Source organism: Typha latifolia, chromosome 9 (assembly GCF_019914945.1).
Source record: "Typha latifolia isolate L0001 chromosome 9, TyphaL0001v2, whole genome shotgun sequence".
NCBI lineage: Eukaryota > Viridiplantae > Streptophyta > Magnoliopsida > Poales > Typhaceae > Typha > Typha latifolia.
Genome location: NC_133094.1, coordinates 1,054,329 through 1,079,866, shown reverse-complemented (window position 1 = coordinate 1,079,866; position 25,538 = coordinate 1,054,329). Strand labels below are relative to the sequence as shown.

Genomic DNA, 25,538 nt, shown 5'->3' with positions numbered 1-25,538 from the left:
AGATTTGACCAACGTAGAGCAACACTAGATAGGAGGAAATAAACGATGATAAAAAAGAAATACCTTACAAAGAACCCAAGTGATTTACATATTTATCATCCATAGAGATAGCAACAATCCTAATCAGGCTAATCTAAGAAACTAAGCATTGCCTTGTGCAGAAATAGTGCATCAATTTACATCCTGTACCAATTTCTCCACTACTCCACCACTACAGTCTAGTGGCTCATCACTAGGAGCACCTTCTGCTTCTTCAGCTGCCACTTGCTTATTCAGCTCATCTGGTTGTTCTTCTCGACGGATGGCCATCCCTTTCTCTGCCTCTGGTTTTGGCTCCTCTACCTTCTCTAGAGAGCTACCTTTAATGGCATTTCTTGACTTGCATGTTTTATTTCCATCCCCTGATATGTTATTATGTTTCTTCCCACTGAGATGAAGAACCATATTGATAGTGCTAGGGCTCTTGACTTGGCATTTCTCGCACCACAGAAATTTCTTGCTCTGCAACACTTCGTGCATCTTTCCATCGACTTGCAGAGTTATCTTCTTTGCTTCTTCACCAGAAGGCATATCTTTTGCCTCGGTTCCTTTTGCTGCCTTCTTAGATGAGAAGGCAACATTATTCTTTGTTGTTCCATTGGCCTCAGATTGTGCTAGCTTTGCCTTGTGCCTTTTCCCTTGGAGGTGCTCGTTTAGACCACTCTCATTGGTTGCAGAGACCTGGCAGAGAGCACAACACCACTCCATCTTAACTTGCTTCTGTTGCATTCTTGTCCCTAGGTCTATATTTGATTTCCTCTTGCTTCCAGAAACTTTCTGCTTGACAGGCTGAACCTGCAAGATGTACATGCAAGCACAACTTTCTGCTTCACAAATGAAATATAATATGGTTGTAAACATAACTAAAAAATAATCATAAAATTTCTCATAAATAAGCCGAGATATTCATTCCATTTACATGTACGGAGAATATTCCAGCCATGCGCTTGGACCAAGATTAAGCGAGGACCAAACAAGTTTCTTACACATAAAATAAACCATATAGTCATGAAAAGAAAACCTATTACAAACAAAAATAAAGTGATCCACCATGACCTTTTTAGCATTTACTTACAGGGTCAAGCCACAACTTTGAGTATATGTAGAATTCCTAAGATTAACAGAATTAATTTTGATAGGCTTCAAATGTTTAAAAGTAAAACTGTGGGTCAATTTCATATCCTTTGGCCCATCCTCTATAATCTTTCCATGCAAAAAATAACATTAAACAAAAAAAAAATATATATATATATATATATATATATAAAGAAGTCTTGACGGATTATCCTAGGTTGAAGAGAAGTTTTGCCACTTGATCGCTGTAGCAGGTTTCACTTCCAACCAACTATAAATATGACATCTTCCTCCTTGGTCATTACAAGGTCCAAAATATTACCTCTGCTTTGTGGGCTGTCTAGCAACTGCAGAATATGTTGACTACTCTTTTGGTGGACGAGGACAACATAATTTTCCATTATAAAAGAACAGAATGTTCTTACTTCTTCATGAAACTACTTTTCTTTCAAGCACCACCGTTTTCTAACAATCAAAACATTATTTACACAATAATAAATCAATATTTTCCATATTCCCAACATCACATTGGACTGTCACAAAATAAGTATGCAATAGAAAAGATAATATGCATTAATTGTCATAATTTTTTTTCTCTAGGAAGATCATAGAAAACTGGATGCAGCTCCACTACTATTTTTTGTTCTTTACCTTCACCATGTTCGGCACATTTAAATTCCCAAACATCTAAAATCAATTTGCAGGTGGCAAATGCTCATTTACAATTTTACTTATTTCTGGGAGGCCTGTCTTATTTTCCTTTTTGCATATCCTAATCTATACTCTCTCCTTTTTTTTCTTTATAATTTTTATAGTTTTGCTCATTTCAGTCATTTGTTTATTGTTCATTTGGCAATAGGTTAATTTCCAGCAGAGACTTCTTATTCCAACTGTTAATCAATCTATAGGAGATCTTAACCTACAACCAGCCAAGAGACCTTAATCCTCGAATACCCAAATTTATGTCAAATCATACATTAGAAGCAGACCATCTAGCTATCATGTAAATTTGATGAATCTAGATTTTCAGACAATGTTCAGCCTGAAAGGTCACACAACTGAGACGTAAAAGTAGATATGTTACAAAACATGGTGGAGAAGTTGATGCTAGAAATAGAGCCACATCTAGATTCAAATCAAACTATGTTTCTTGGAAGAAAAAAGAAAAAAAAATGGTAACAGATATATGCACAATCCCTTTTCTTTTACATGACTCCTATTTTGAGAGAATCAAAATAATATCAAGAATATCAAAAAAGTGAATTTTATGTTTGAGTTACAATGCTTATCGAAAAGAAAACTAAAATTTTATGAAGACATGAGTTACTTAATATTTCCTTTACATGGAAAAAGTAATTTTGTTCCCAGTCTATAAGAACTGCAATCACCAGAGAGAACCACAGTAAAATATCAACAGAGGCATAAGATCCACTAAAAGTACAAGATGTAAAAAATTAATCACTTGCAACAAAAATAATTAACCGGGGGGCAAAAGTAAAGAGAAGAATGGATAAAGTAATTGAAATTGCACTAAAGAGACAAAGGAAACAAAATTAAGCTATCACCTGAGCAGACGGAGGGGACTCATTGCTTTGCAACTCAGCCTTATTGGGAGCCAAATAAAAAGCCTTTTCTTCACTCATCCTTCGGGATGCGTCAAGAGATCCACGGCTTACTTGCCCGAAACCCAACCCATCCATAACCCTAACATTGGGAGCAATCGGCATCATCAAGGGTTCCACGAACGTTTCCGGCATGCGTCTCATGCCCATCAAACGCTCCACCTCCAACTCCCTCCTCACCTCCTCCTCAAGAATCCTCCTCTCCGCCTCCTCTCTTAATATCTCTTCTCGTATCCTCTCCTTCCGTATCTCCCGTTCCACTGCTTCCAACGCTGTCATCGGCTGCATCATATTGCCTCCGACGAGACCCGCTGCAACCCCCAAATCGACATCAACCAACCCGATTTCGGTACAAAGGAAAACACTTTTCAACAAAAATTCCGACTTTTTACCTCGCATTGCTTGCGCAGCGAAGTACCCATCGGCCGCCGAGTGCTGAGAAGGGAAGGGGGGAAACCTCTGTTCACCAGCTCGGAACCGGAACTCCATAGGCATCGCACGACGAGGAATCGGGTTAAGGTTTAGGGTTTTGAGAGAGATTTTAGGGATCAATTTGGGAAAGTCGGAAAAAAGGAAAGAAAAAAAAAATCTAGAGAGAGATTTACGAGAGGCGCGAGAATTTAATTGTGACAGATTTTCTTGAAAAATAAAATAAATTTAATGCAGCTAATTGAACCGGATAAATCCCGCGATCCGTTTCGATCGTACGGTTCAGTTCGTCAAACGAGTCTGGACGAGGAAATTATCCCACGTTTTGTTTCAAATTTGCATATATAGAGTTGGTCAAATTTTAATTCTGAAAATTTTATATTTGACACCCTAAATTTTTATTAATTTACGGTTCAAGCCCTACTTTGTCAGTATTTACATCCCAAACCTTATATGTTACCAAAATTATCTAACTCGAGTTTCTTCAAATGCGCTAATATCTTTATACACAAATGTGTGAGTTAATCTTCTTTCCTCCGTAGGAATGACAGGATAATTTGATGTTTACTTATGTCCATTGATCAATTTTGACGCAACAAGCAATAATAATATGAGACAAAAGTGCAGATAAAAATGAAATATTATTAATTTGTGAATTATAAAATTTATTGCAAAACTGCATGATTGTCTTTTTATTTTTGTTGATAGATTATGAGCCATTATGCAAATAATAAGACAAAGAATATATATAAGTTTAACAAGTGGATTAATGCTTATAAGACAAAGCTAAACTCATTCGCATATGATAGTAAAAAAATTATTAAATATCAATCCTAATATTGACAGAGAGCATCAAACATTACTTATTATAGATAAGTAAAATTTAACCACTAAGCTACAGTAAGAGTTGTCCATTTATTGTGACGTCTATATTAATCATAAGCTTAAAACACCACAAAAAGAACTTTTTTTTTGGGTGTGTGCTTGTTAGAAAGAAAGTACAATAAAATGCCACCAGAATAGATAACAGCACTTAATTTCCAGCAAAGAGAGCTTAAAAGATGCTAAAAAGGACGTATAGATGCATTAAAATGGTTCAAGCAATTATTCAACACACTAATACAATTTTATACAAGAATAAGAATCCAGGCAGTGTGGTTAGATGTTGCAGCTTAAACGAGGTTGGTCAGAGGGATGAGAATTAACAACAAAGACAAGCCCAGCGAAAGATCCCATAGACAACTCAATGAATTCATGCAGGCAAACTTCTTTCAATCTTACTAACTTCTGCAGCTTCAACCTTTGGGTGATACACATGCGAGCCATCTTACTCATTCTGTTCACTGATCAATGAGGAAGTGATTAAAGTTTGTAAGTTGAATTTTGTTTATCATGGAGGATTAGGACTAAAAGAAAGAAATTGACTCTGGATGGTGCCGAACTTACTTTCCTTTGTCTGGCGCAGATGGTGCTGATTGCTCTGAAGCAGATGCTGCACCGTTCACGTTAATTGGCTTCTTGAACTGCACCAAGATCATTGTCATATTGTCGCATCCTTCTCCGCCAATTGTTGAAGGTGCCAAACACCTGTCAAGTACTCTCTCGCACACCCCAGAGAGAGACTTCTCCTGCATTTTGGTTTTATGTCAAAAGAGAAATAACTTCTGAATCTTCTCTAAACATCTTTAGTGTGCATTGGAAGTCAAATATAAGAAAGCCGTGATCATCCCTAATTCATGGTAGTAAAACTGTAAAGAATGTATGTCGAACAGTAATATTGTTCAACCTTGATATATTGATATTGCTCAAAGTTGCATTTTTTACTCACAGTGTTTATATGTTCGTGGACAAAATCCACCAACTGCTGGCTCGACATGCAATCCCTGAGTTGCGGAATAGAGGCTATTACTTACCAAACAAATTATAAGAATAACAAAGATTTACTTAAAGATAAAAATAGAAAAGGAGTACAGGAAATAGCTTTCTGTAACGTCTAGGAGTTTTTCTCCATGAAACAAGATGTCAGGATCGATTAATGTATTATGAATAACTTTCAAGGGGGCTGCAATGCAGTGATCTTTCTTTTCTTAGGCTAACACAGTATTCTATGAATGGATTGAGAAAATGTCAGCAGTTCCATTATCCAGATCTAAAATTATGAGCAGCATGCATGTTAGGTTTTCTTTCAACTTTGTCATCCTTTATAGGACAACTGAGACTTCTACATACAGATAAACTGTCAATCAAGAAGGCTTGCAGGAAAAATATGAGTATCTACTTGACAAAATCAGATAGATTGCATAGAGAACCATACCAAATGCCATCACATGCTAGAACTATAAAATCATCATCATCACATAGTTCAACCTAATACGCAAACAAACTCAAGTTAGAGCACATTTTCATTTAACAAAGGAACAATAATTACAAAAGTAATAACTAAACAAATTGAACTACTAGATTTTATATAGTGCAATGAACAAGAAACACAAGAAAAGAACTTACAATGTTTATATCAGGATTGGCAGTCACAATTTGCTTTTCAGCAGGCAAGAACTTGTTCTGCTTGAATTCCATATCTCCTATAAGAAGCACAGCTCATAAGGTAGGCAAACAACATGAAACATGTCTGCATAATAAATTCTTTTTTCAGCTATAGTCCGAGTACCAATTGCTCTTGCTAGATTTAAACTTCCATTGACTCGTCCTGCATGGATGAACCCCCCTGCTTTCAAGATCCTTTCTCTCTCTGCCTCGAGCTCTGGCTTGTGATCTCTTGATAAGTTGTATGCCTATTGTATGAAAAAACAACTAATTCATTTTCACATGAACATTTGGTGACTAGTAGAAACATTTTGCACGACATAAGAGCATACCTGACCCTTCCTTGAGATAACACAGCGAGAATCACCAGCATTTGCAACAACAAGTTGGCTGTTTCTTATAATTGCCACACAAGCGGTGCATCCAGATGTTGGTCCAGAAAAATCAGAGTGAGGACCCTGGTAAGAGAGAATCGTGGTAATAAGACTAGCTGGTATTACCCTGGAAAATATTGCAATGTAAATAAACTAGGAAAAGAAGAAAAGGAAAAGAAAAAGAAAAACACCATCACTGTGTCAACATGGAGATTTTAAAACATTATACTTCACATTTTGTAAGAATGCTATTTGTGGTTCTCTAGAACCTCTTACTAAAGAAGGAATTATAGGTTATTGCTGCTGCATATTTTAGTTTATGACACTTCAAAAGAGCAGAAGGATTCCCACAGATAACTAAGTTGATATCATGAGTGATCCTTACAAGAAAGTTTTGATGCAAATCTGCACAAGAAGACAGCATTCCCTGGAGAAAAATTTAAAATTCCATTACATCTGGATCTCTATCCAACAATCCATTTTGCCTCCTTTATGGAGTTCCGCTTACAAAAATTCATTGTTAATTAATTTACCTTTTCTCTTGCAGGATTGTATGTTGTACGTCCTCTTTGCAGAGATGCCACAATTATCTCAAAATAATATTATTGCATGATAATGAAAAAGTCATCATAGTATAAATTTATATTAAGTGGTCAAATCCATGAACAAGTACAAAGATGTTTATAAAGAAGCTAATTTTTACATGGTTCAAAGTTCTGGTTCCGGTTTCAGTTTCAGTCCCACGAAAAAATGAATGTTTCAAAGTTTCGGATGGGGGTTTCACTTTTTCCGTTTCAGTCATTTTATAATAAATAAGAAAACAATAAAATGTAGAAAATTCTAGAAAATATCATATATATATATATATATAGGAAACTCAAAAAATTATTAATAGTCTATGCTATTGAAAATCAAATAGCAGAAAAAGAAGACAAACAAAAGCTATGAAAAAGTCTAAAAATGAAATTCCTATTTGCATTTCAGTGGGTTGGTGTGGTATGAGAAGTTATGAGATATTAAAATTATAGGAAATCCAAAAAAATTAAAAAACAGTAGCTGTAGGAAATCCAATAACAGAAGTGAAGGTGTAGGAAATTCAATAACAGATAGAAGATAAAAAAAACACTGGAGAATTCTTAAGCAGGAAAATATTAAGAAATGTTTGAAACCTAAAAAAATCAATGACATTAGGTGTAGGAAATCAAGAGAATAAGAAGAGATGATGAACTTTCTCGCCGAAGGAGGTCGATCAAAGTCGGAGAAGAGATGAGATTGCTTGAGGAGTTTGACTAGAGTCTCCTACTGCATGCCCGTGGAAGAAAGTCCGAGGATGAAATAGTCGGAGATCGTCATCAATCTGAACCGGAGAGGTAGATCGGAGGCTCTGAATTCACTCGCATGGGAGAAGAACCGAGACGAGGTAGTCAGAGGAAGTGGTCGTTGATCAGAGCCGGAGAAGGTGGATTGGAGCCTCGAGCGCGTGCAGTGGAAAGAGGAGTCGTCTCGCCCTCAAGCGAAACGGATGAACCCAAGGCATCTCGGGTGAAACCAAAGAGTTTCGCCCGAGAATTACTGTTCACAAGCAATTTTTACTCTTGGGCTTCTTTTAGGATCGAGCCTAGCCAAAATGGTCTGTCCCAGCCGAGTTTTTAAACCATGAATTTTTATTCCATAAATAATAGAGTAAGCTAAGAACTTTGTGAGACACTTTGATGCTATATGACATAACTTCAATTGCAGGTCATATGCTGAAAGATCTAGTCAAATAACTAAAAGATCCATGACAAAACTTCCAAAGTACTGCCATATTCATTACTACCTCCTCAAAAGCCCAGGAATCCTCGTCATTATTTGAGTCACTACCCCTTGGAGACCAGATCAGGCCTTCGATCATGCCAGTGAACTTGTTTATCTTATCTCCTAGTATAGCTAGTTCTCTCCACCCTCTTTGCCCTCGCATCATTTCATCCATTCTGAAAAAAGTGGAACTATAAGATGTCTACCAGCTTCACGCTAATGTTAAAGCTCATATAAATATAAATACAACCAATATAGAGTTTTTCACGCAGCAGATAGACAAATTGTACCTGAAGAAAGCTTTGTGAACAGAAGTGCCTAAATCACCAGCTGAATAGGCATCATTCTTGAGAACCTGGGTGTGCAAGTACTTTGCGCAAAACTTCGCAACCACTTTTCCTGAATTAATTTTACTTCATTAAGTCAATATAGACTTACTAAATTCAAAGCATCACAAACATGATTAAAAAAACCAACATATCCCAAATTCCCCAATCAGCATAGAAATTAATGGAATCACCTCTCCAAGGGGATTAGATATTTAGGTCTTGTTTGTTTTAAGTTTAGGGATCCCCTCTGAATTGGTTTAGGGACCCTTAAACTAGTTCAGTAACCAAACATCTCTTTATCTTTTTCATATCTAATCAAGTTTACTGTTCAAAAAAAAGACTAAGAAATAAAACTAACTAATCGAGTTCGGAACTTAACCTCAAATCAAACAAGGCCTTAAATCCTAACATAAAGCTATAGTTAAGAATGATATTTCAGTAAAGAGAGAAAAAAAAGGTTCACAAACAAACAAAAAGAGTTTTGGATATGAATTACCTCCATGGCCATCATAAACGCCAAAGAAAGATGTGCAATCATCAAGATTTGTCAGTGCAGCATGCTGCAGAGCAATATATACAAGATATGATTTGAGAAAAAGAGCATAAGCTCCCAATAAAGAAAATAAGCTCCCAATAAAGAAACTCACAGCATCCTCCATAGCTGCACGCCATCCTTGCATAGATGAAAGACCAAACCTTAGTCTTTCATTCTCACCATCATCAGAGAATTTCTCTGTTTTCGGAGTGCTAAGATAGACTCCCATTTGTGTCAGATCCACCTGCAAATATAAAGCTTCATACAGCAAGGAAAAATATTTTTCTCAAAAAAATAGTAGAAAAAAGCAGATACGACAAAAGTGACATACCAGCAAGTTTTGAGGAAGTGAGTACCAATGCGGTGCTGAATCAAACAGCTAAATCTAGCGATACCAGCCTAAATGCAGTTTATGTAAATAACAAGGTTAAGTGGTTAACTAGATTGCATCAAAACAAACTATGAGAAAGAACATTAATATAGAATTATCAGATTGAAGAGAAAATGTACATATAGGTAGAAAAGATAAAGAGAGGAGTGTTATACAAATGCTTGCTTTAATCACATCGAGTAATCTCAAGGTAAGAAACTCAATTTGAAGTAGCCAGAAAGTCAATAGTTTTCATATCTGAATGTTAGATATCAGAAAAGTGACCATCAGAGGTCAGGCACATAAACTGCACCCTATTTTAGCCTGCATAAAGACAAAACATTACAAGCTACAAGATAGTCAATAACCATCTTCTGGCCAAGCTCATGCATAAAATTATAGAGAACAATGCAGTAAGTAATACTTTTCATAAAGAACCTGCAATCTTGTCCAATTAGCATATTTCAGATGCCAGATAAACGCGAGATCTGACGATTAAACTTCTGACTATATATTTTCCTAGCATGTGCCATTATATCTAATTAAATAAAGTTAAAAGAATGATGAAGATCCTAGAGAACAATCGGAACTTAAGTGTCAATATCCAAACTAATTCTCAAGGTGTGACCGCCACCAAAATGTCTATCAACTACTCCATATTCAACTGGAACCAATGATACATTCAGGAAAGGACATTGCACTTGAAAACTTATAACATAAAGAAATAAACTTGTTAGACATGAAGGGAGTAAATAATATTTTGATATACCGCTTCCTAGTTAGCTGAGAGTAGCCATGAGTGCATACATCTACAACTATGAATCAAGTTTACTACTTTGATGTTTTTTTTTCTTTGAAAAATTACTACTCTGATGTTAGTTGTAATGTCAAATGGCCCCAGTACTGAAGGTGTAAATGCCCAGCAGAACTGACATTAGTGTATTACTGATGAAAAGCATCAGTTGGATAGTCCAAATTGCCTCTTATAGGGTAAATATTACATTCTCCATGCAACATATCTGAACTTCTGAAGGGATTAATTTCACAGTAGTTAATCGAAACTTGGAGCTAAATGTGAAGCTTCACCTGGTTACTGCCAAATAGGCCCAGAATCTCAAGGTCCAGATAAGGCCACTTGGGGACTAAGAAATCCTAATTACACAAATTCTTGAAAAGAAATTAAAATGCTGCAAATTATTATGCACAAATTACCTAATTGAACACAGTGCATCTCCAATTCACCATCGGTCTTAAAACAAGCATATTATCTTCCCCAAAGTGAGAAAGATCAAACTTCTTTAAGAAATGTCACAAAATATAGAAAGGAAATTGCAAAACCTACTATCTACGTAACTTTGCAGTCTCGATAGGACAGAACAACTACCAAATTCCAATAGGACCATTATATTGATTCTCCTCTGCATTATTCCTGATAAGCATCCAAATCTAATTGGCAGAAAGTTATTTAATGAACCTCCAGATAAGCAGTGTATAATATTCCACCAACCTCCAGCAATTAGCAATTTTCAACAATTACCCATGTGATATAATAACGTAGTGAACACAAGACGACCTCAAACTTTCATTCTCAATATATTGAGATCAAATATTTCATTATTGATAGGCCTCCAAAATGATGTCTGTCAAATCACAACCGATAGAGGCAGTCTAAAAGGATCACCGCTCACCAGAATCCACATTCTTATTTTAAAATTCCAAATTGTCGGTACAATTATTTGCATTAATAAATCAATGTCATACGACATTTAATCATTTCGTGGGAGACAAGATTACCTTAAATTTTTATTTCTGGTATTAAGAGATGAGATCAGCCACTTGATAGAAGCCCACAGTATTGTCCGCCAAACCACAAGTCAATCTAAGCAAAAAGTAGGAAAGATAGCCGCCAAGTGGGTCGCAAAAGACATCCTCCCTGAATAGAATCCATGATCTTTTCTTCTAGTTTTTTAATCTCAAATAGAACTACACTTGATTTGCACTAACTAAAGTACTAAACAACTGAAGCAAACATTGCTTCATAATCATCTTCACAGACACCAAGCCAAGAACTCACTAATGAACTCACAGAGAACTCTCTAATCAAGACTACAGCAAAACAAAGCTGCTTTAAATTACAACAAAGATGTCTAACTACGCAAAACTCTTACCCAAGACCGCGCAAATTTGGGAAAAGAGGAGGGAAAGACAATCCTAGGGCACCCAAGAAGTAATCAGCCAAAAGAACAACGACCCAAATCACAAAATCCAATTTTGAGCAGAAATTGTTCAGATCAAACCAGAAAAATAAGGAGAAATGCGGGAGGATAATTTACCAGGTGAGTGGAAGCGGATTTGTTCCCCGGAGACGACAGTAAATGGATCCAGACGGCGAAGAACAAGGCAGATTCAGGAGAGGAGAGAGCTCGGATTCTGAGGAGTGGCGGCGGTCTATGCGATTCCGAAAGATCGAATTCGCGATTCGGCTTTATACGTAGTTGTTGCTCATCTCTGAGAGCTGAATAGTTTTCTTATTCTGCAGCTTACTCTTCTCCTCCGGGGTATACTTTTCGTTAGGTGTGGACGCCTATCTGATTTGTCCTCTTTTGGCGTGGGATGATGGCTACAGGGAAGATACTCCGGTCTGAATACGAAATAAATGTAGGGACAGCAGAGGTAACGACACGTGTCATGATAATTCGTTTGAAAGTTGCATCTAAAACACCGATAGATAGCACGCAATTTGTCGCCGACGACGATGAGAATAGTCTAAGGCTCGGATCGTAGATTCTCTTAAATGAAGGGCGTTATAGGTAAACTTCCTAACTTTTGGGAATATTTTACATACAGCACCTTCAAGGTTTGAGCCGTGAATTCACATAATTAAAGGTGTTTCACGTAAAATTTTCTAATTTTATGGATATTTGCATATAGGACGTTTAAGGTTTGGGCCCTGAATTCGCATTATAAAAGGTGTTTCGTGTAAATTATCCCAATTTAGGGTATTTTGTATATAAGACCTTAATGATTAGGCTAATGAATTCTCACAAGTAAAGGGTGTTTTATGTAAATTATCCTAATTTTAAGGATATTTTGCATATAGGACTCTTATTTTGAGTTGTGAATTCTCGTAATTAAAGGAGGGTTCATGTAAATTTTTCTTATTTCATGGATATTTGGCACAGCACCTTAAAAGTTTTGGGCAGCGAATTCTCATAATTAAAGGATGTTTCATGTAAAGTTTTATCATTTCATGGATATTTTGCACATATGACCTTAAAGTTTTTGTCGTGAATTCTCATAACTAAAGGGTCTTTCATATAAATTGTCCCATATCGGAACATTTTGCATATAGGACCTCAAAGATTCGGCTAATGAATTCTCAAAATTAAAGGCTCTTTGCTGTAAATTATCCTAACTTTAGGCTATTTTGCAAATAAGACTTTAAAAGATTCGGGTCCTAAATTCCGTTAAACTAAGTTGTTATATGTAAATTTGTCATGGTATTTTGCATATTGAACCTTAAAGGTTTGTGATTTTATGATTGAGACCTTAACCAGCTCCAAAATATCTCCCCATTCCCAAAGGCGTCTGAGCTTGGTACAGGAACGAGCGAAGGACTCCAGGAACCACGATACCCGTAACCGGTTCCAATCCCCAATCCATGGAGGAAGACGACACCATCAGCCCCCAAGGCGGTGGGGTGCCAGAGAAGACGACGGGGGCCGACGTAGAAGCCCGCGATTGGTCGGAGATGACGGCGGTGTGCCTCGTAAACGTGTTCCGCCGGCTCACGTTGGAAGATCGGTGGCGCGGCGCGATGCTCTCATGTCGCTCGTGGCTGGACGCCGCGTGCGACCCCTCCCTCTTCTCTGCCTTCGACCTCGAGCCCGCCTTCGACGCCGCTGGCGTCGGCCGCCCCGACGCCGCAGCGTGGTGGACACCCGCTTTCCAAAGCCGCGTTGATGGGATGCTCCAATTGGCCGCCGAGAGATCTTCCGGTGGGCTTAGAGAAGTCAGGATCCGACACTGCTCCGACGACGCCCTCTGCTTCGCCGCCGAGAGGTAGAACTAGATACATTAGGGTTATGATTTTTGTGTAAAGAAAGAATTATTGTTCATATCTTGGAATTCGGGCTGGATTAGGTCGGTTTCTGGTTTTGGATAGGAAATATTTGATCGTTTTGGGTTACCGAACCGTCCTCTAGCAGGGGCCGTCGGTGAGCTCCAAGAGATCCGGCTCCGCCAGTTCTCCGACGATCCCTTCTCTGGTTCGCGGCTGCGAGATCGCGATATGTATGGTTAGGGCTACGATTTTATTTAGATCTTCGTATTTATGCTGGATTGGGTCGAATTGTACGTGGGTTTGAATTTTGGGGTTTGCGTAGAAAGACTGTTTTCGGTTTCAATTTGCTCTTCGATAAAACTGGGACCTTTTTCCCCAGATATGATCTTTGGCTGGGTTTCTCCATTTGGATGTTGTGTTATGTTTTGTTAAGAAAGATATGATCATTTTGGGTTATTTGAGGTTGAAATTTGGAATAAAGAAGTTAAATTCTGGCTAGCATTGTTATGAAGATTTCTTTAGAGTCTTACTTATGGAAGTTTATTTGTGTTAAGTTCAGAAGGTATCTACTTTGATTAAATTTAATTTGATGACACGAAGTCTTGTAGGAATTGGTTGAAATATATACTTGTTGATTTTGCAGCATTCGCTGTTCTTTGACAAAAGGCTGTATTGCCCTGTTTCATTGAAACAAATAAAAACAGCTCCCATATTATATCAACCTGGACTTATCAGTCCAAGGCCAAAACAACAACAAGCAGCATGACCCATATTGTAGCATTTGCTGTTGGTAAAAACTTCATGTAACATTACATAGAAAGAACTTAAAAGAGTAAGTTTCACCACAAGAATACTCATTTGTCTACTTTTTAGTTTTTACTTGATTATTTTGGATCATCTATTTAACCATCTTAGACTAATTGGTCGCTTAACGGCGTAATATAACTTGATGGTAAAGATCAAGATGTACTCACAAGGTGAGGAAGGAAAAAGACATCTACTTGATATTAAGCTCCAGTCTAGTCTTCATAGATCTATTTAGTGCTACTACTTACTAGTGAAGAATGAATATGTGGGTAGTGAACTATTGATGAGAAAACGAATGACAAATTATTTTTACCTGAAGAAGATATTACCACATTGGTTGTAGAATCCTGTTATTTTAATACAAATTATGATTTCAGAAAGTCTGGAGCTCTTCCTTAATATTCATGCATTGATGGCGATCAAATAATTGTTCATGTTGAAGCTTTCTCCTACACTTAGCACGCCTATGTATTTCTCTTCTTTAGTCTTGATATATTGATTTGTCATCACTTTGCTCTCGTTAGTTTAGCTTTCACAATCTCACGGAGATGCTACACCGCACATGCAGGTCACCAGATCTCAGGACCATTTCAGTCAGGAGCAGCCAGAGTATAAGCGATATATCCATATTCAAGATTGCAATTTGCTGCCCTATGCTTATGGAGTTAGATATCAGCAATTGCTACGAGGTTTCCTACAAATCACTTGAGTTGATTGGTCAGAACTGTCCTAACCTAACTATTCTCAGACGAAACCTATTGAATTGGCTTGACCCTTCACAACACGCCGGAATAGTTCCCGATGATTATCTTAGAGCTTGCCCTCAAGATGGGGACAGGGAAGCTTCCACCATTGCTAAGTTCATGCCCAAGCTGAAGCATCTTGAGCTACGGTTCTCAAAACTGTCCATCAACGGCCTTCTGTTAATTTCGGAAGGATGTCAAGATCTGGAGTTACTAGACCTGTTTGGTTGTGCAAATTTGACAAGCAGGGGAATAGAGCAAGCATCTGCCAATCTGAAGAAGTTACAGACGCTAGTGAGGCCCAACTTTTACATTCCCAGATCCGTCTTCCACACAGAGAGATATGGGCACTGGAGGTTATACGACGAAAGGTTTCAAACAAATGTTTTTCAGATCTAATCACCAGGAAGAGATTAATACTCCCTGGGTTACCTTTTGATCTCCATTACAGTGGAGTGTTTCTATGTACTTCTATAATGTTCTTGGTGTCTGTATTGTTGAATAAAGACCATTCTTTTGGAATTTGGAATTTTAATATGTACTTTGTAACAAATTTTCTTTTGTTTGATATATGAGAATATGTTTATTGATTTACTTTTAAATTTTATAAAAATATTGGAATAGAAAGAGCTTTTTATCCGATAAACCCAACATGGGTTTTAATATATCTGTTTCTCACCGTTTCATATTATTAGAATAAAATCACTCGATATCACCGTTTTATATTTCAATAGGAGTTTAATGATAAATATCCATATCATAGATTGCAAATAACATCAAACGTAAAATGTTGATAAATTTCCCTACTACTGAGAGTGGTATCACGTAACTCAAAATCCTCTGAGGCTATCTTGCCATGGCTCCCTCGAAGCCGAGCTCGCCTTCCCTAAAGATCGCCCTCGCCATGGCCCTTCTCCGCTTCAATCGCCTCCACCGCCCTCCTCCTTCCACCTCCGACTCCGCCACACTCCTACGCTGGAAGCAGAAGGTACTCCTCCTCCTCTCCCCTTCGAAGCACCCAACCACCAATACTAAAACTAGTCCTCCGTCGATTCCTCTCTTCCAGGCGAAGGATAGAAAGCGAGAGCTGTTGCGTCTCCGGGAGGAGCTCAAGCTTCTCCAAGGTCCTTTTCCCCTTCTCTCTCTCTCTCTCTCTCTCTCTCTCTAAGATTTGGAGTTATGTTTTCCTGGAGGATTGTGATTTTTGGATGGTTTAGATGGTGCGCAATCCGAGGACGAGCCACCGATTGCTTCATGTAGGTGCCATTTCTTTGATGGGTGTGGCGAGTTGGGAGGAGATGGTGATCATTGGATCGATGAAGTGCTGAGGAGGAGATTTTTAAGACTGGGTATGATCTTTAACCCTATCGTTGTATTCTTTCTGGTGTTCTGTTTGGAGTCTTGTTGGCTAAGAAGGGTCATAATTTGGTTGGTTTCAGTTCGATGGAAGGAGAGGAGGAAGAAGGCAGCGGAGGGGTCTATTCAGAGGCGACAATTTTTTGGTAAGCGGTTTCCCAGATAAGTGCTGCTTAGAAGGAGATGAAAATTATTTGCAGGAATGCAGTTCTGTCTTGCTACAATGTTCATAGAGTCAGTTATACCTATATAACTGGTACAGCATCAACATTTATCAAATGCTCCTAAATCTGTATGCGCATAGTAGGCAAGGTATGAGCAGCAGATTATCGTTGACACACTCCTAAGCAGTTCAGGTTGGGTCATTGCCTCATTGGATCATATTTCCCAATAATTCACATTAAGAGTTAAATTCGATGTGTTCTTTACTTTTTTGTGAATAAAATGCCCTTGTTCAATTTAACATTTGTTAAATTGAACAATTCACATAAAATGTCCTTGTTCAATTTAGACTTCAGTATTATTTTGTCTTTAGCATTTTGATGTTTTGTGTTGGCTTTTTCCTCTGTTAGTTGTTTCTTATGATGTTCTCTATATAAAAAGTAAGGGTTAATTGCATTACCACTTGTGGTTTGGCTCAATTTTGTAAAACCTTTTGTAATTTCAACTTAAAGCACTTAACCCTCTATAGCCTAGACTAAAGTGTAACTGCTACTTTTACACTATATCTGATCAAATCTGAGGTCGAATTTAAAAATCTTTATTAAAGACAATGTTTTTAAGGATTTGATATGTTTTTAAACACATCTGTAATAATACCAATCATTTTCAAATGATAAAGATATACATTTGTTTAATATATTTGTCATATCTCTGTTATTTAAAATTCTGTCAGAATTATTTTAGATGCATTGAAAAGGGTATCAAATTTTTATCAACTGTCTCTAGTAAGGATCTTTTAAATTTGGTTGATCAAATATGATTAAAAAAAATAACTATTGCACTTTAGTCTAAGCAACAAGGAAGTTAAGTACTTAAATTGAAAGTACATAAGAGATTCATGTAATTAAGCCAAATCACAGGTGGTGAAGTACAATATTGCCAAAAAATAAACATTGTAAGATCTTTACAATAAGAACTTATATGTTCCGTTTTTTTATTAATGTAGAGTTCAGCAATGAAAATGAAATAGAGAGGCTTGGTACATCAATCGATTTCTTGGTGGAATTATCAGATAAATTTTTGACTAAAGTACGTGTCTCAATTACATAGAATTCATTTCTATTGTTCATGCTTAATAGCATCTGTTTTTGTTGTGCAGGGACAAGTGGAAGCCTCTTTCTCCATATTTTCTCATCAAGCTATAGATTTTATTTTGGGTAAGGTTGATAATGCTTTGTTACTATGGTTTATTCATTTGTATTACTCAATCTGCATGTTTTAGCTCAGAAGGATTCTAGTGTGTATATCAATAGTATATGTAAGGTTTTATCAAGATGGTATGAGGAGTTACTGGTCTAGCATGTATGTTCAAGGTTTCCTATTCTCTTCTTTTTTATGATTGAATGCAACTTCTTCAATGTAAACATATGCACGATAAAGATAGGATGACTTGATATTGTTCTATCATATATGTTTGTGCTCAACAGTTAATAATATCTCCATCTCCTGAGGAAACTTTAATTATTTTGGCAGTGTGTTACTGAACTTCTATATTTTCCCACTCATGCTCGTTATATTTAGTTTGGCTTTCCAATTAAATGTGTAATTAGATGTTTAAACTCTAAATTGTTTCTCTTAAAGCCTCCTTGAAAAATATACTATCATCACAAAAGGAAAGCGAGCTCCTTGAAGAGATTATCAGTGGATTGATCATGCGCTTAATGAGAAGAATGTGCTTCGTCCCTGAAAATGATGACAAATTGGATTCAGGTAATATATGAATTCCATCTATCTCTGCCAGATTTGGTTGTCTCCATCAGGATGCCCTGCATTTCCTATCCCTTTTTAAATGAAAGAATGCGGCATAGAAATCAGATGCAGTGAATGCTGTTGACTGATTTTCAAAACATTTTCTCATGGTAACTTGTTCAAAGCCAGAGAAGTTAATTGGAAGAATTCTCGTGCTTTAAAAAAGTGATGCGATAAATAAAGACAGGCACAATAAATAAGCTACTAATCGTAGTAATAGTTTACTTTCTATTATATCTCAGGATCAGTACATTCTGGTTCAGATCCCCAATTCTGTGTTCAGCATATACTCTGCAAGCTGGGAAATGAGCCATTTGTTGGCCAACGAATGATGCTTTCAGTTTCTCAAAAAATTTCAATTGTTGCCGAAAGCTTACTTTTCATGGATCCTTTTGATGTTATCTTCCCTGGGACTCATGGCGGCATGTTTTTGATGTATGTCTCTCCTGTGAGATTCAGTCTTTTTTTACTATTGATGCTAATCTTAATTGTTTCATTTTTAATCGCCATATTAAGGCCATGCAATGCTTCTCACTCAGTGAGCTGTAATATTTATCATATGTTTATTTCTCATGAAGCAGGATTCAACTCATTGAGTTCTTGATAACAGATTATCTGAATATCTGGATGAGCCATGAAAATTTTGATAAGAGTGAGTACCTTCACAATAGCATTGATGGTCCATCTATCTTGGTTTTCTTCTTTGCGACATTTTATGGACTAATCATAGTAGTTACTTCCCTAGATTCTGTTCAAGCATGCAGACTTATTCTTCCTGCATGCCTCTAAGCCGATGCGAAGTGTTTTGAACTTCTGTAGCTATCCTGCTTTAAACATATCAAGCACTAATTTATGTTAATTTATACAATTTATGTTATCACAAGGCATGATGACAGCATGGTATCTCATACTAGTATGTCACAATGCCATAGGTCATGATTATTTTGATTTTGAGGCATAACCGTAGTCTCATTAATTACTTTATTGTTAGATTGCCCAGTGCTAAAAATATTACAAATACAGCCTCCTAGCCAACCGCAAGGATAAGATTTAATATGTTCAAGCTGATTTGGAGATGCACACGAATGGACAATTGTTACCTAATTCTATATATCACTTATTCTTTTAAATCTCTCTTCTTTTTTGTTTTGTTTGAGGATCTCTTGTATTGGTTAGATATTCTTTTGTGAACAAATTTGTAATTGGTAGTCAAACCATAATCTGCTCACCTGTTGCTAGTAAGCTCAATAATAGACAAGGCAACTCTGCTGTTTGATATTTCAAGTATAAACATGGATCAATTTATACTTTGTTTGTCAGTAAAAGCTTCTGGTAAAAGAAAATTCTTAAGATTGTGCAATGTCCTCTTTCCTTGATTAAGAACTTCCTTTCACATCTATCCCTGACGAATATGAATTTCTACCCGGTCCTGAGGTAGAATCTTTTGAGTGGCAGGGATTCTTAAGGCTGACCAATATGCTAATTTTTGCTTGCAGAGCTTTTTGAAGAGTGGGTGAGATCAATTCTTAAAGCACGGAAGGATTTGGAAATCCTCGAAGACATGAATGGTCTGTATGTGCTCTACATGGAACGAGTTATTGGTGAATTGGCAAAGGAGGTGGCCCCAGCTGCACATCAAGGAAAGCTTGATTTAGAAGTCTTCTCCAAGCTCCTCTATTGACAACCTTCTTCATGCTTTGTTCATTCTAAATTGCCCCACAAATTCTTAATATGCCAATTCAATTAAAAAACTTCTTCTTGTCATACAATATTGGTTGATACTCCAGCTTCTTTTCTTCTAATCACCTTGATGACATGTTCTCTTGTTAGTATTTCTGTAAACTTGGTATATGCATCTTTTCACTTATCATCGCATTTCTGTAAACTTGGTATATGCATCTTTTCACTTATCATCGCAAACCATTCCTAAATAAATTTACAGGTTATAGAATGTAAAATTTGTATAGTTGAATCTAGTGTTGGAAACTATTTTTTTAAGACTAATTTGTTCTCTACTGATCCCTTCTGAAATAGTGGACGTTGATTTTCAGAATACAACGACTGTATCATAATGTACTCTCTCTCAAAAGTAGATTAAAGATTTGAACAAGACTTGAAATGAATGAACTAAATTTTTATAAAAATAATATGGACTAGCAGTTTATTTATAGGATTAAAGGTTCCATAAAAGGATGTGACCGGTCACAAGTGAATGCAACATTTCGAATTTGAATCGAATAACAATTTCAAGGGGTGCACCACTTTGGGTTCAACCAACTAATTATTCTAATCGAAGCAACAAACACTTCGACTTTAGGTTTAACTAATTGAACCAATCTGAACCAAACTAATATCTGTATTAGGCAAAAATTAAATTTGGACTTGACCCACGCGCGTGAACCGAATTAGGCCTAGCATGTGTGAATTAAGTTGTATAGTATCATTTACCCATAAAATATTGGTATCCTTTTTAGGACTCAAAGCCCATAAAAAATTTGGTGCTTATATACTGTAATGACATTTCTCAAATATTCAATATAGTATTAAACTCGCTTTTTTTTATTTTACATTGCTATGATACTCACTTTATAGCCAATTTTTATTCGCTTCTCTTTATGGATTTGAATAAGTAAATTTATAATAATAAAGTACTATTTGAGCTAAATTAATTATAACATTAATTCATTATTAATAATATGTAGTCTCTACTTAAAATTTAACTCAAAGTTAATAAAAATTTATGTCCGGTGATATTTTCAACATGTGTTCGAATAGGAAGACAAGTCCACACGCACATCGTTTAGAAAAAAAAAATCACGGAAAACGATGGATCATACTAGAAATCTGGCACCTGAAAATAACCCTTGGAACGACAGCACTCAACAAGATTACAATATTGTGATAACGTGCAAAAAGACAACAGATCTGCCCATTTGATAACCTTTATCTTGTCTGTTGTTTTTTTTTTACCCCAATTGATCTCTTTCTTGTCCCCGGTGTTGTCAGAAAGATGCCTAACTTTACTTACCACAGCCCTTGTAAGTAATTGACACAATTTGCCATTTCTTGTACACCAGGTAGCAGGGATCTTTTTGGTTGGTGCATGAGTAAAATGTGAACATTATATAAAATTAATGTTATCTGTTTCGATTAGAGAACAAAATCCTTCTATGAAAATAAAAGGGAACTTCTTCTCTTCTAGTGTCGGGGTACTGGAATTATCCACAATATATATACACACAACGAAAGGAGATACTGATGACATTATTCTGTTGCACATCAGAGAGCTAAGAATGAAGAATCCAGATCAATTATGCTGCCAGTTGTTTCCGATGGCATCTTTCCCCACCTACTGCTACAGCTACAGCCTACAGGGAAATTTCTATAAATCCTAGAGGCCGTGGCAACGTTTTGCATCATAAATTAACAGTCAATCTCCAGATGAAGGTGCTCAGTCTTCTCGAGTGTCTTCTCCTCATCCTTATACTTCAAGCAACCTGGTGCATAGCCAACCAAAGCACCAACAATGAAGGAGTTCATCCACTGCCACAACTCCAAGGGCAAGATCTGCAAGGTTAGTGCTCTAACTCCATTGTCGTTCACAAAATATATAAATATTTGTTTTAAATTAGTCTGATCTTTAATCTTTAAGAAATTATATATATTGTTGGTCAATCACTTAACAGCAAAGCAACAAGCTTTTTATCTAAAAAAGCTTATCATTTGAGTAGGACTATTTACTATAATTTGTTTGACTCTATCTGGTGCTTGTAGCAAGTGCCATTGGAGGAACTGACGAAAGAAAAGATGAGAGAAGTATAAGCTTCTCACAGAAGACCGGTCACGGTGGAGGAAAAGGTGGGCGGGCTTCCGCCGGAGGCGGCAGCTCCGCCGCTCGCCCTCATACAAAAAGCAGCAATACGCAGCCTGCAGCTCAACCTCGGATACCCATCCTGGCGCAAATCATCGCCAATTCCATTATTGTCTCTATTTTTATTTATTGACGTAATTTGTTGAGAAATAGAACTTTCATAGCATTGTAATACTGCAATGAGAGAGGATGTCGGTTTGGTTTGATGAGTACGTGTGTTGGTGTTTTCTGGATATTACCTATCAATTTAAATGAAGATTCGCATATAGTTGGGGGAAAGGAAATTAACTATCAATTTAAATAGAGACCCATATCAAGAATAGAATATCTTTTATCATTTTGGGTAGTTCAAAATGCTTAACTTCCTGTATTTGATAACCTATTTGAGATGCTTAAGTTTCTTTTTCTGACGCATTGCTTGTCGAATCAACTTAAGTATATATAAACATATAAAGGGGTTAATTAGGTGACCAAGTAATTAGAGCAAAATTTTGACTCGGCTCGAATCTAAATCTTTTTTTGGGACCAGGGATAGTGATGCCTTCTATTTGTGAATTGTCTTCAAAATAAGGACAACTAATGAAATAGCATTAATATAAAGCCAGCTTATTTTTTATTTTTTATTTTTTGTTTTATTCACAGACTTGGATAATCCAAGCAGCAATGCAGCATGGCCGACACCATGATTGACTCTAACAAAAGCTCTCTACTACGTGGTACGGTCCTATTGGCTCGTCGGCGCGTGCATGTGGATCCTCCGGCGTTCACGACCGTTGTTTCTTCGTAACAGTATTTTGAAAAGAAGTTGATAAATGTACTCCTTCATTACCCAAGTCCACTTCCTATTAAAAGATCTCTCTCTCTCTCTCTCTCTCTCTCTAAATATATGGCGACAGAGAGAGATGACGGAGGACTCCATTGTCCACGAGGCTAAGTTTGGTGTCAATTTAGCGATCAGATTATTTCTAAAAGCTGTCTTCCGAAGGTATTGATCTCCTTTTCCGAGGAAAATTAAAAAGAAAACAAAAGAGGAAAAAGGAAAAGAAGCTTAATTTCTCATTGCAAAAATGGTTGGGGGTTCAATTGTCCAATTGATTCTACAAAGGTAAGATTTTAGAGCAATTAATGCAGACTTTTACGAGGTTGGTGTTGCTGTTGTTTTCTTGCATTCAGGCCTCTTTTGATGTGAAATGCAATATTTTCTTGTCTGGCCGATGGATTCGTTTTTTTTTTTATCTGTCTTAAAAGTTCAAATCTTTCGCTCATTTACTCGTAGAGCATCCTTTTTTGAGCTCATATTCCAGAGGGATCATATAAGAACCACAAATTTTTCTTTTCGATAAAATTCTGAGGCCTTCTTGATCTCTTCCAGTGTTCCTCGGTGAATTGAAGTGGTTCTGCAATGGCTGAAGGCGAGGTTATTGCTCTGAGGAAAGCCCTGCACGACCAATATCTTGCAGTGGAAAAGCTTCAAACTGAGATAGAGGAGGAAAGAAAAGCTTCAGCCTCTGGAACAAATGAAGCTCTTTCCATGATCCTTCGTCTCCAGGAAGAGAAGGCCATCGAGAAGATGGAAGCATCGCAATATAGAAGAATAGCCGAGGAAAAGATACGACATGCTGAAGAAACTTCAAGGATTCTCAAGGAAGTTATATTTCAGAAAGAATTGGAGATCAATGCTTTCAAGTATCAAGTGCAGGCATATAACCAAAAGTTGCTTAATATTTTTGCTAAAGATCCATGGTTAACTACAAATAGCCTCTTTTTCGATAAGGCTAGCTTCGATTGTACCGTTAGGAGGAACATCTCTTTACCGACCGTCCGGTTGGAACAATTGTGCTCTGAGATTAATGGCAATGTCTACGCAGAGAAGCGCTGCGAGAATTGCAAGGAAGGAAAGTTGCAAGGCTTGTCTAGAAAATCTACATGGGAGCACATAGAAGGCAACAGCAGAGTGAAAGACTGTATAAAACTCAAGGCGTTTGTGAACGACGACGTGTGCAAATTATCATCCAGAATAAGGTTAAATTGTGGGGAATTTTCTCGTTTACCGGCTGAAGCTAAGTCTACTAAGAGACGTGATGGCTTTCCAATGCGTAGTAGTTCTTGTTTGGAAATGGATGCAGATAGTTATGTGCGCCTAGTCGACGTTCAAGACATATATGAAGGTCCCAAAAATAATTCGAACAAAGTGTCACAAGAACTTATCTTGGAAGCTGAGGACTGCATGGAAATGCCTCATCCAATGTCTGAAAAGGCTACAAGCTACTTGTTAAGAGATCGAGACAAATTAGACAAGGGATCCACATATATTCGTCAGGGAAAGAGAGCATTCACACCAACCAAAGATGCTCAATTGGAATCTCTTTCAGAGACTCCAGAACATAAGATTCGAAATGCCACAAAGCAAACTGATCTTGAACAAATCAAATTTCAGATGAAGCATCTTGAGGATGAAGTAAGAAAATTGCGACAAGTTCATTCCTCGAGAGAGAACAAACAATTGGATAACTTGATAGAAGTGAACACAAAGGTTGATATGATACAACAACATATACAGCAGCAGCAACAACAACAACAAGTGCAAGAGATCTTAAGTTACCCGCTAATACAATCCAATATGAAAGACAAACAGATCAGAAAAAGCCCTCCTCAGGATGACTACTTAATTAATAATTTTATAGAGGTATATCTTGTTATTTCTTCTTTGTTAGTCTAGTTTGTGCTTCTTCCTTGACAGTTCTTTTGCTTTAACAAACAGGCAATGCTGTCGTTTTCGATTTGATACTCACCTTCAAATGTGCTGAGACTTATACAGATTTCAAGATTGTGCTAAGAGCCTCCTTTCGGTTATCAGCGACGAGAACTTTATGACACTGAGAATAGACTCATTTTCTCTGGAAGAAATGAGAAATTCATAATCTTTTTAGCTCCTTGAATTCTGTATCTGAATTGTAAATTATGTTACTTCGCTCTGTAATCTTCATGAAAGTATATGTTCAGAAGGATTCAGACTGCAAATTACTTTGATGACATTTTTAGAAATTTGAACTGTAATGCCTTGTAAATTCCATGATTTGTTCGACTGGATTTTCACTTGAATCGATCAATTTAAATGGCGAAAAATTCAAACAAGTGTAGATGATAAATAACAACAAAGATGATGCTCATTACCAAGTCTTTCTTACTATCTGCTATCAAATAGATGGATCTATTGGTACACACATTAAGTATCCAACTAAAAGAATGACCAAAAGTAAAAGAGATTTGTATTGATGCAAGACCTAATCTGACAAATTACTTAAGTATATTAAGAAAGCTATCATATCAGTCCTTAAATATAGAAGTCTTTGGATTTACTGGTGACAGAACTTATACATATGTATAGTGGAAGTATAAGAACTTGTGCACGTATTAAGTTTATTTTGCATTTAGTGTTAATTTAACCTATCTATATAGTAATTATCCATTGAAAAATTTAATGACCGGTGGTTTTGACTTTTGAGGCATCACGAGCAAAATACATTAGTTTGAATGATAAATATCAATACAGTAGAGAGTATAATTGATAATAAAAACGAATTCCAAAGTGTTTTTAATAAATTCCCATTAAT

At 36.8% G+C, this 25,538-nt stretch overlaps 5 protein-coding genes and 1 long non-coding RNA gene across 11 annotated transcripts; 4 read left to right on the top strand and 2 right to left on the bottom strand.

Annotated features, from left to right (window-relative positions):
- Positions 1-31: 31 nt before the first annotated feature.
- LOC140795064 (uncharacterized) lies at positions 32-3,484 on the bottom strand. The gene is made up of 3 exons (XM_073147423.1): positions 3,128-3,484; positions 2,679-3,046; positions 32-834 (listed from the first exon to the last, which is right to left on the bottom strand). Exons 1-3 carry the CDS (start codon positions 3,228-3,230, stop codon positions 172-174), a joined length of 1,134 nt encoding a protein of 377 aa, XP_073003524.1. The 5' UTR covers positions 3,231-3,484; the 3' UTR covers positions 32-171.
- Positions 3,485-4,226: 742 nt separating this feature from the next.
- Positions 4,227-11,737, bottom strand: LOC140795529 (probable protein phosphatase 2C 11). Of its 3 annotated transcripts, XM_073148162.1 has the most exons (14): positions 11,447-11,655; positions 9,290-9,437; positions 9,075-9,142; positions 8,856-8,987; positions 8,705-8,768; positions 8,170-8,278; positions 7,902-8,055; positions 6,041-6,166; positions 5,833-5,956; positions 5,670-5,746; positions 5,479-5,531; positions 4,993-5,047; positions 4,611-4,792; positions 4,227-4,507 (listed from the first exon to the last, which is right to left on the bottom strand). In XM_073148162.1, the coding sequence occupies exons 4-14, from the start codon at positions 8,970-8,972 to the stop codon at positions 4,492-4,494; spliced, it is 1,077 nt and encodes a 358-aa protein (XP_073004263.1). In that variant the 5' UTR covers positions 8,973-8,987; positions 9,075-9,142; positions 9,290-9,437; positions 11,447-11,655; the 3' UTR covers positions 4,227-4,491. The 3 variants fall into 3 exon arrangements, with proteins under 3 accessions (XP_073004263.1, XP_073004262.1, XP_073004264.1); XM_073148161.1 differs by lacking the exon at positions 9,290-9,437 and having other exon boundaries at positions 11,447-11,737; XM_073148163.1 differs by lacking the exons at positions 4,993-5,047; positions 5,479-5,531; positions 9,290-9,437 and having other exon boundaries at positions 11,447-11,714.
- A 118-nt stretch (positions 11,738-11,855) lies between these two features.
- On the top strand, positions 11,856-15,320 carry LOC140795530 (F-box protein SKIP1). Its single transcript, XM_073148164.1, has 3 exons — positions 11,856-11,923; positions 12,671-13,175; positions 14,552-15,320. Exons 2-3 carry the CDS (start codon positions 12,775-12,777, stop codon positions 15,123-15,125), a joined length of 975 nt encoding a protein of 324 aa, XP_073004265.1. The 5' UTR covers positions 11,856-11,923; positions 12,671-12,774; the 3' UTR covers positions 15,126-15,320.
- A 128-nt stretch (positions 15,321-15,448) lies between these two features.
- On the top strand, positions 15,449-19,945 carry LOC140795528 (protein MULTIPOLAR SPINDLE 1). Of its 2 annotated transcripts, none has more exons than XM_073148159.1 (10): positions 15,449-15,714; positions 15,793-15,850; positions 15,944-16,075; positions 16,166-16,228; positions 17,251-17,333; positions 17,404-17,461; positions 17,886-18,014; positions 18,296-18,488; positions 18,635-18,705; positions 19,550-19,945. In XM_073148159.1, exons 1-10 carry the CDS (start codon positions 15,583-15,585, stop codon positions 19,732-19,734), a joined length of 1,104 nt encoding a protein of 367 aa, XP_073004260.1. In that variant the 5' UTR covers positions 15,449-15,582; the 3' UTR covers positions 19,735-19,945. The 2 variants fall into 2 exon arrangements, with proteins under 2 accessions (XP_073004260.1, XP_073004261.1); XM_073148160.1 differs by having other exon boundaries at positions 18,664-18,705; positions 19,550-19,690.
- A 1,368-nt stretch (positions 19,946-21,313) lies between these two features.
- Positions 21,314-22,190, top strand: LOC140794758 (uncharacterized). Its single transcript, XR_012110178.1, has 2 exons — positions 21,314-21,627; positions 21,828-22,190. It is a non-coding gene; the product is annotated as an uncharacterized lncRNA (long non-coding RNA).
- A 578-nt stretch (positions 22,191-22,768) lies between these two features.
- LOC140794757 (uncharacterized) lies at positions 22,769-24,969 on the top strand. Of its 3 annotated transcripts, none has more exons than XM_073146924.1 (3): positions 22,769-22,909; positions 23,297-24,610; positions 24,686-24,969. In XM_073146924.1, exons 2-3 carry the CDS (start codon positions 23,327-23,329, stop codon positions 24,707-24,709), a joined length of 1,308 nt encoding a protein of 435 aa, XP_073003025.1. In that variant the 5' UTR covers positions 22,769-22,909; positions 23,297-23,326; the 3' UTR covers positions 24,710-24,969. The 3 variants fall into 3 exon arrangements, with proteins under 3 accessions (XP_073003025.1, XP_073003024.1, XP_073003026.1); XM_073146923.1 differs by having other exon boundaries at positions 22,811-23,029; XM_073146925.1 differs by lacking the exon at positions 22,769-22,909 and adding an exon at positions 22,942-23,066.
- Positions 24,970-25,538: the final 569 nt, after the last annotated feature.

Bases quoted from the DNA above. Each gene is read 5' to 3' on its own strand.
- LOC140795064 (XM_073147423.1), bottom strand. From the start codon at position 3,230: ATGCCTATGGAGTTCCGGTTCCGAGCTGGTGAACAGAGGTTTCCCCCC. The intron at 3,047-3,127 runs GTAAAAAGTCGG...TGGGGGTTGCAG, and splicing joins CGCTGCGCAAGCAATGCGAG to CGGGTCTCGTCGGAGGCAAT. The intron at 835-2,678 runs GTGATAGCTTAA...TACATCTTGCAG, and splicing joins AGTCCCCTCCGTCTGCTCAG to GTTCAGCCTGTCAAGCAGAA.
- LOC140795529 (XM_073148161.1), bottom strand. From the start codon at position 8,972: ATGGGAGTCTATCTTAGCACTCCGAAAACAGAGAAATTCTCTGATGAT. The intron at 6,167-7,901 runs GTAGTAATGAAT...CTCTCTTACCAG, and splicing joins ATTCCTGGGCTTTTGAGGAG to GGTCCTCACTCTGATTTTTC. The intron at 4,793-4,992 runs GTGAGTAAAAAA...ACCAAAATGCAG, and splicing joins TCCACGAACATATAAACACT to GAGAAGTCTCTCTCTGGGGT.
- LOC140795530 (XM_073148164.1), top strand. From the start codon at position 12,775: ATGGAGGAAGACGACACCATCAGCCCCCAAGGCGGTGGGGTGCCAGAG. The intron at 13,176-14,551 runs GTAGAACTAGAT...CCGCACATGCAG, and splicing joins CTCTGCTTCGCCGCCGAGAG to GTCACCAGATCTCAGGACCA.
- LOC140795528 (XM_073148159.1), top strand. From the start codon at position 15,583: ATGGCTCCCTCGAAGCCGAGCTCGCCTTCCCTAAAGATCGCCCTCGCC. The intron at 15,851-15,943 runs GTCCTTTTCCCC...TGGATGGTTTAG, and splicing joins GGAGCTCAAGCTTCTCCAAG to ATGGTGCGCAATCCGAGGAC. The intron at 18,489-18,634 runs GTATGTCTCTCC...CTCATGAAGCAG, and splicing joins CATGGCGGCATGTTTTTGAT to GATTCAACTCATTGAGTTCT.
- LOC140794757 (XM_073146924.1), top strand. From the start codon at position 23,327: ATGGCTGAAGGCGAGGTTATTGCTCTGAGGAAAGCCCTGCACGACCAA. The intron at 24,611-24,685 runs GTATATCTTGTT...TTTAACAAACAG, and splicing joins TAATTAATAATTTTATAGAG to GCAATGCTGTCGTTTTCGAT.